The sequence below is a fragment of the Rhagoletis zephyria genome, unplaced genomic scaffold, assembly GCF_001687245.7.
Source record: "Rhagoletis zephyria isolate East Lansing unplaced genomic scaffold, Rhagoletis_zephyria_1.1 Rzeph_scaffold_14374, whole genome shotgun sequence".
Lineage (NCBI taxonomy): Eukaryota > Metazoa > Arthropoda > Insecta > Diptera > Tephritidae > Rhagoletis > Rhagoletis zephyria.
In genome coordinates this window covers 1-9271 of record NW_016171443.1, presented here as the reverse complement: position 1 = coordinate 9271, position 9271 = coordinate 1, and the positions used below count along the sequence as shown (strand labels likewise).

Sequence of the window (9271 nt, the reverse complement as noted above, 5' to 3'; positions counted from 1 at the left end):
TGCACGCGTTTTGCATGTAATGCATTTTACCAAACTTGTGTATTTAACTTTAAATTTACCCACGTGGTCCAATGAACAAGCTATTGAGCAACAATACAAGAGAGTACACCACTTGTGAACGGGTGACGTAATCGTGGTGTTATATACAAAATTTGGGGTCGTACTTTCGTATCGCTCTATTAAGGCCAATAAGGAAATTAATGATTATTGAAGCATGAATATGAATATTCCCTTTTTGCTTTGAATAATTATTTTGCAGGTATCATCGGCGACCGTATCTTGCGCCAGTACCCATTTAACCAACAACGGGCACATGTCAAGAATGTCAATGAGGATTTTGTGGAATTGCTGATTCTGCTACGAAACTATGGCAAGCTGGTGAAAGTGCATACGAAAATGTAAAAAGTACCTCACGAAAAATGTCAGCCTTTTGAGGTACTTAGGCGGGTTGGGTACTTAAAAGAACCCGCTTAAGTACCCCGATGCGGGTACTTAAGCGAAGATAATTATTGATGTAGTTACATCTTTTTGTTAACTTACAAAAATATCTAAATCCTTGAATACAACATAAACATTTAATGAAGTATACGAACTTATTTAAGATTTTTAATTAAAATACAGTTCGTTCCCTAACAAATACCATGTAAACCTAAGATTAAGATTTTATAGAACACTTAAAGAAAAAAATTCATCAAATTTTAATTTTTTTTCTCAGATGTGTTTTTTGAGTATACAGTTATAGCCCATTCAATTCTATAGCCCATTCAATTCTAGTGTGATAATGTGCAAGTTTCAAGTGGCTAAAAATTACCGTTGATTTTTTATAATTCTTTTGCCGAAGGTGTGTAACGCTGCCACTGAGATTCAAAATATGTAAATATTTTAAGGAATTTTAAAAGAGGAAAATTATAGGTAAAATGGTAAAAGGGGTACGAAAAATTGAGGTACTTAGGCGGGTTGGGTAAATAACCGGGGAGGTACTTAAGAGAGGGATTTTCTTCAGATTACATTCACATTGCCCAAAAATGTTGGTGACTTAAGCGGGTTAAGTACTTAAGCGGGGGGTACTTAAGCGGGTTTCACTGTTCAAATAAGAGATTTACATACAGTCACTCACAGAAGTATTCGTAATTTAGTTTTAGAAAGTTTAGAAAGTTGAAAATTTTTATGAAAGTTTGTCAAGTTTTCCTAAATTTTGTAAAACCTTTGCATCATTATTTTATATACCATTAGATGCAAAAATTGACGAAAGAAATGTACACAAAATATTGCAAATATTAAAAAATACACCGTACGGAAACATATTCTGGCTAGTTTGTGCCTACAAGTAAATAATTCGGTATTATTTATATACATACATGCATTGGTACATTTAAAAAAGTGTTGTTCAAAAATATAGAAAACTAAAACATTCATTCTTGGGAATACTTATAAAACTAATTTGTACTAAAAATGTGAAGGTACATATCTGAAATTAAAAAGGTTCACAACCTATTTAGACAGCAAGTCTTATAATTATTCCGAATCTCCTCTTCACGTTTTCTAGCAACTCAATAATTTTGGCATTAAAGGTCGTAAACTCCTGCGTTAAGTTATTAACGGCATTAATTAGTAGCCTATTCGATTAATTTCCTTCCTGTTGAATTTTTAACATAGCGTCCATTTTATTTCGGACGTCCTGCTTCCATTCCATATCCAACTGCATAAATTTGTTTAGACGCTCACTTGTGCTTTTCTTCGCTGTTGGGTTTTGAACTTGCAGACATTGAAGGCGTGGACGTTTCGCAGAAGTTGAAGGCATGTCATCGTCACTAGATATGAGGTACTCTTCCTCGAGACCAAGTGCTGATCCTGAGACACCTTCAACACTTTGCACAATTCCGGAAGTACGCACAATACTCTCCTCCGTCTGGGTCAGTGTATTCTTGGAAAAGGGTCCTCCACCAGTGGCGCGTTCCTCGGCTTTATTCTGCACCAACTTCTTCTTCACCTCACTCTTCCAGTCCGTCCATACCTGAAATTAGAAGAAAATTAGAGAGTAACGAACGGTTTGGCCATTATGCACGAGTACGCTTTGTTTATTGCCCCTTTCCAACCAGTTATATACTTTGTAGGCGGGCCAGCACTGTTTAGTGATTCGGATAGTTGCTGACAAAGGGAGTCTACTAATTGTTTATCCCTTTTTGTAAAGCCCTTGGCGATGTCCGGGTACTTCTCCATAAATTGCAGGAGTATATCATTTTGTGCCCTATTCTTATGTTTTCTCCTGGAAATACATATAGTTACACATTCAACCACCACACTCCCAACGTCATTACCAATATCTCCAATACCAACAACAACAACTACAACAAACTCTATTAGTCCGATATTTAAGTCAATGGATACCGACCATACCAATTATAAACACACTTAATTCGACACCACACAATGCACAGTAGCGGGCAACGTACACACATCCATACANAAGTCAATGGACACCGACCATACCAATTATAAACACACTTAATTCGACACCACACAATGCACAGTAGCGGGCAACGTACACACATCCATACATACATGCACCGGCTACATATGTAAATTTGAGACTACACAATGCATAAATCAACATACACATACATACGTACATGCGTAGATACATGTTTATTGCAAGCATAAGTAAGATCAAGTGAAGCAGTACCTCACGCCTCATCTGCAATTAAAAGTAAATCACCGGAGTAACATAAGTACTCATAAACCTTACTCCACTGCAAGTGTTAAGTAGCATGAAATAGCTAGAAATTAATGTTTGCATTCCAAAAGATGAAATTGGAGCGATCGAATTCTGATTGGTCAAATTCGATCATGCCACTCCAGGAATAAGGTATAAAAGAGGAATTTGCAAACTTTGCAAATCAGTTCTATTTCTAAAGTGAAAGTGACCAGTTCAGGTAGAAGTTCCAGTTCCGGATCCAGCTCTAGGATTGCAGTGTTCCTGATGTTCCTGATAGCAAGTATAATTATAACCAACTCATAATTTAATTCTTCCCTTCGCAGCTCTTATTTATTAGAAAACCAATTTAATGAATAAAAACCACGATCTTGTAATTTAAAGAAAGAATATCTTTTATTTTAAAATAGAGTCACAACGTGATTCTATTATTGGCGCAGTCTCAACTAACTTAAGCGAAGGAGTTTTCTTAAAAAGTATAAATTTTTTTTTAAAGAAAAAAGATTTTATTCTTGGGTTCAGACCGAAAATCCTGAAAAGAATATTTCAATCTTATAAAAATTTTTATACAAAAGAAAAAGAATCCGGTAAAACAATTGTAAATCGAATATTACATTTGTGTATATTGAGCATTTTATGAAACCTTATTATATACCAAGGAGAGTATCAGAAGAAGACGAGGACACCATGGCAACTTCAGCACAAGGATCATTAGGACAAGGAGCAGTAGGGGGAAATTTCGAAATCAATTTCGATCCACTCAAATTCATTAATCGAATGGGTGAGTATAATGGTAGCAGTGCGGCAGAACTTGTACAAATCGTGACCAAAGTAGAATTTTTAATAAATAGTATGAGTAGTTATTCTGTAAAATCAAGAAAGTTCGTAGTACTACAGATAAGGGATAAAATCGTAGGGAAAACGAATACCACATTACTAAGATATAGTATAGACAATACTAGCTGGGAGGATATCAAAAGGATATAAGTAGAAAATTTCAGTGAGAGAAATACGTTCTTACAGTTGAGGGAAATTGCAGAAAGGATTCAGCATAAGAATATAACTCAAACGTATAATGAATTATCTAGTATTTTAACGCGAATGAACAATAAGTATCATTTGTCGGAAGAAAAATCGATAGATAGAAAACCCGAATGTAACGAAGAAGCAATTTTAAACTTATTTAAAGAAAAAATCCCAATTAACGCGGCAAGCATTATAATTTCGCGGGATATTAAAACTTTATTCGAAGCGTATAGGATTTTAGAACAAAATAATTGGACGCGGTCGGATAGGAAGTATCAATTTACAAAGTTTAATTCGAGTGATGTGAACAAAAGTGATAAAAATAAATATACAAGTGCACCACGAAATTATCAGAATTATCAACGCTATCAAAATGTGAATCAGAACCAACAAAATCAAGTGAATCAACCAAGTGATTTAAATATAAATTATAATCAATGGCAAAACAAACAACCCACAGTGAATGCAAGACAGCAGAATGTGAACATGCAACAAAACTATCAACCAACACAGTTTACTCGCGGTAATACGAGGCAAACAAAAAGGCAAGTGGCAGAGCCTATGGAAATTGATAATGTTTTAGTTGAAAACTTTGCAGAAGAAGCTCAAAAAAAGGAGAGTCCCAATAATCGAAGTGAACATTGGAGGAATACCAGTGAAACTTTTAGTGGACTCAGGCGCAGAGGCATTTATTATTAATAGAGGAGTTTTCCCAAGGGAACTAGAAAGCAAATTAGAAGANAGAGCCTATGGAAATTGATAATGTTTTAGTTGAAAACTTTGCAGAAGAAGCTCAAAAAAAGGAGAGTCCCAATAATCGAAGTGAACATTGGAGGAATACCAGTGAAACTTTTAGTGGACTCAGGCGCAGAGGCATCTATTATAAATAGAGGAGTTTTCCCAAGGGAACTAGAAAGCAAATTAGAAGATCCGAGAATAATAATAACCGGAAAGAAGAAGGAAATCGCGGATACATATATCTTGACGTGGTTACCAAGAAAATTTAAGGATAAAAGCAAAACAATCGTAACTTTCTTAGTTATGGACGCGTTTGAGGATAAACCTTATAATGGAATATTGGGAAACGATGTTCTAATTCCATTACAAATGGAATTATCCTACAAAACGAACATAATGAAAGTGAACGGACAGGAAATACGTTTTAGAAATTTAGAAAGCCACAAAGAAAATGAACATTTTCCTAAAAGAAAAGAAAACACAGGTTTATATAAAAATAGAGAAGGAAAGGCTTTTATAAGCGTGTATGATCTCGATAGTGACAGGGAATATGTCAACGAGGATACCAAAGAAGAAGAGGAGTTTAAACTAAATATGAAAGATTTGTTTAACGAAGACTATATAAAAGATTATTACGTACATGAATCTAAAGAATATATCCATGATATAATGGAAACGGAGGAAATACAAACAGAAAATGTAAGTAAAAATGAAATTTTTAAAAAATTGCAAAACGATGCAATGAGTCTTGAGGAAAAACGAGAATTGCAAAAAATTATTAAAAACAATAGAGAATTATTTTTTAAAGAGGGGGATAATTTAGCAAGCGTAAAAGATGCACACTATTGACACAGTCACTAATAAACCTATTTATACTAAACTTTACAGGTACCCCGAGGTTCATATTCAGGCAGAAATAAAGAAACAAATCGATGAAATGGAAAACAATGGAATCATAAAGAAGAGCTTTTCACCATATAATGCACCCTTATGGATAGTTCCAAAGAAAATGGACAATTCAGGAGTTCAGAAATGGAGAATAGTCATCGACTATAGGAAATTAAATGAGGTAACTACTGAAGATAAATTTCCTATTCCAAATATAGACAGTATATTTGACAAACTGGGAAAGGCACAATACTTCTCAACACTAGATTTGGCTAAAGGATTTCATCAAATCTTAGTGGATCCCAGGGACAGGCATAAAACCGCTTTTTCAACTGAGTATGGACATTACGAATACGTAAGAATGCCATTCAAATTGACAAATGTTCTTTTTTTTTTAAAAAAGAAACAGATTTCTTAGGACATATTATTACAAACCAAGGATTAAAGCCAAATCCAAAAAAGATTGAGTCAATTCAAAAAATTAAATTACCAACTACAGTGAAGGAAATTAAATCATTTTTAGGCATAACTGGATACTATAGAAAATTTATCAAAGATTACAGTAAAATTGCGTATCCAATAGTGAAATACCTAAAAAAAGACTAGAAAATAGATAGAAATTATATAAAATATATCAATGCATTCGANAAGAAAATAGATAGAAATGATATAAAATATATCAATGCATTCGAGAAATTAAAACAACTTCTCATAGATTATCCAATTTTAAAATAGCCAGATTTTGAGACCCAGTTTGTCTTAACAACAGACGCAAGTACATTCGCAATTGGTGCTGTACTTTCTCAAGACGGACATCCTATTTGTTATGCAAGCAGAACGCTTTGCGACAGTGAAAAGAACTATACAACAATAGAAAAGGAACTATTAGCCATAGTTTGGGCATGCAAATATTTTAAACCATATTTGTATGGAAAACGTTTTAAATTACAAACTGATCATAAACCTTTAATTTGGTTAAATAATTTAAAAGAAGAAAACAGTAAATTTACAAGATGGAAATTGGCACTTAATGAGTATTCATTTAATATCGAATATATTAAAGGAAAAGAAAATAACGTAGCGGACTTTTTGAGTAGATTACAAGTAAACGCATTGGAAGATATGGACATAGATGAAACACAAGACGATGTACAGTCTTCATGTGCAACTATACATAGTGCAATAGAGGATACAAATGATCACATTTGGATCACAGAGAAACCAATTAATTTGTTTAAAAATCAAATTATTATCACTGTAGATAAAGTGAATAGTGAGGATATTCACGAAACAACCATTTTCAAAAACAAACGAATTTTCATTTATGAAAATGTGATAAATGAAAATTTCGGGGAAATTTTAAAGAATTTAAACTTAAAGAATTTTATGGTATATTGTCCGAATGAAAGCAAATACATACAATTTCAAAGGCATTTATTAAAACCCTTGGAAATTCAAGTATCAAGGCATTAAAAAGCATTATCTTTTTGGATGATATCGAAGACGAAGAAAAAGCCTTCGAAATCATAGAAAAAGAACATGTAAGACTTAATCATCGCGGAATTGATGAAAATTTCAAAGAATTAAAAGCTAAAATTTATATTCCAAAATTTAAACAATTAGTAACAAGGTATATAAACAATTGTGAAATTTGTCAATGGAGATTTTTATATTGCGGAAAGGCAAATATTTTTTACGTTTATTGACAAATTCAGCAAACATTTGTTTATAGCACCTATAACTGATAGAAACAGTCAAATATTTATTGAAACCTTAAATTATAGGCATTCAATATTTGGAAAACCAAGTAAATACGTTTTTGATAACGAATTTAATAACTCATACATGAGAGAATATTTTAATACTGAAGAGATCTATGTAGATTTCACATCACCACTAGTCAAAACGGGTAATGGTGACTTTGAAAGAGTACACGGTACAATTAATGAACACCTTCGTCTTTTAAAATCACAAAATAATAAAGAACCAATTTTAAAAAGAGTAATAAAATCGGTACATTTTTATAATAGTAGCATTCATTCTACTATAAATAAGAGACCAGTTGATTTTGTGACAAACAAAATTACAAATGAAGAATTCTCAAAAATAAGAGAACAAATAATAAAAAAGTAAATCATGTCCATTAATAATAAAAACATAACAAGAACTGACAAAGTTTTAATCGATAAATACGATATTTTTGTAAAAGTAGATAGGATAAGAAAGAGTGACCCGAAATATAAAAAAATAAAAGTAAAATTGAATAATGGAAAAGTGTTAGATAATAGAAATAGACACATACATCCACAGAGAATTAAGAGGAAACACAAATTTGCAAAATAATTACTTAATTAATTATATTGTTATTTTTCTTTCCATTTTCAGTCTTACTTATATTTTTATCAACTATAATTTTGGTTGACGCAAAAGATATAAAGATAACACCACTAAATTATGAAACGGGTTATACTATTCTAAAGAAAGAAAAGCTGGATGTAAAATANCATTCAATATTTGGAAAACCAAGTAAATACGTTTTTGATAACGAATTTAATAACTCATACATGAGAGAATATTTTAATACTGAAGAGATCTATGTAGATTTCACATCACCACTAGTCAAAACGGGTAATGGTGACTTTGAAAGAGTACACGGTACAATTAATGAACACCTTCGTCTTTTAAAATCACAAAATAATAAAGAACCAATTTTAAAAAGAGTAATAAAATCGGTACATTTTTATAATAGTAGCATTCATTCTACTATAAATAAGAGACCAGTTGATTTTGTGACAAACAAAATTACAAATGAAGAATTCTCAAAAATAAGAGAACAAATAATAAAAAAGTAAATCATGTCCATTAATAATAAAAACATAACAAGAACTGACAAAGTTTTAATCGATAAATACGATATTTTTGTAAAAGTAGATAGGATAAGAAAGAGTGACCCGAAATATAAAAAAATAAAAGTAAAATTGAATAATGGAAAAGTGTTAGATAATAGAAATAGACACATACATCCGCAGAGAATTAAGAGGAAACACAAATTTGCAAAATAATTACTTAATTAATTATATTGTTATTTTTCTTTCCATTTTCAGTCTTACTTATATTTTTATCAACTATAATTTTGGTTGACGCAAAAGATATAAAGATAACACCACTAAATTATGAAACGGGTTATACTATTCTAAAGAAAGAAAAGCTGGATGTAAAATACTGGACACGTTTTTTTAATTGTTTAACCGTTAAGTTAGAAGTAAAGTTGTTGAAAATTTGAATTGAATTGAAATTGAAAAATATGGGCGTTCTGAAGTTTTATATTTGTGATTTTAGAAATCATTAGTCATATATAAGGAACTCAGCAAGTAAATTAATTTAAGGACAAGAAACCATTTTTTAATCTGTATAGTAATAATTTTTATTAACCTTTTATTAAATAGTAAATAGAGGTGAGTAGATAACATTAAAAGTGTAGTAGAAGCAGTGGTAGTGGCAGTGACAGTTTTTAAAATAAGCTGTTACTGATAATATTGGCAGTCACTGCCGCAGCAAGCACAATACGGCGTTGTCAGCGACTGCATTTTTTGACATTCCTTTTTGTTTGTATACATTTTTGTTGTTTCCCTTTAGGCTTCAGTGGCATCAACAGAAGTTCGCTGCGTTTCATTTATGTCAAATTCAACATGCGAAGTTTTCTGCGAAGAAGGCAGTAGCAGTGAATTTAGAATTTGGGCTAAACTGAGCAGTACTGCTAGGTGCCTTTGCTATATTGTGAGTCGCTTCATTGGACACCACACTTTCTAAAAAACAGCTGATGGGAGAAACTTCGTGAGAGTGCACCACACATTGAGCAAAATTACTTTTTTTGGGGGGCCGTTCCCACGACAGTCGAGTCTGCGT

The 9271-nt window shown here is 32.2% G+C and overlaps 2 protein-coding genes across 2 annotated transcripts; one reads left to right on the top strand and one right to left on the bottom strand.

Moving 5' to 3' along the window:
• Positions 1 to 1160: 1160 nt before the first annotated feature.
• LOC108378551 (uncharacterized) lies at positions 1161 to 2020 on the bottom strand (the record flags this gene model as incomplete). The annotated part of the gene is made up of 1 exon (XM_017634844.1): positions 1161 to 2020. A coding segment is annotated over one exon (396 nt), but the record flags the coding sequence as incomplete, so codon positions are not given.
• Positions 2021 to 2573: 553 nt separating this feature from the next.
• On the top strand, positions 2574 to 4438 carry LOC108378550 (uncharacterized). Its single transcript, XM_017634843.1, has one exon. It carries the CDS (start codon positions 3815 to 3817, stop codon positions 4436 to 4438), a length of 624 nt encoding a protein of 207 aa, XP_017490332.1. The 5' UTR covers positions 2574 to 3814.
• The last annotated feature ends 4833 nt before the right edge of the window (positions 4439 to 9271 follow it).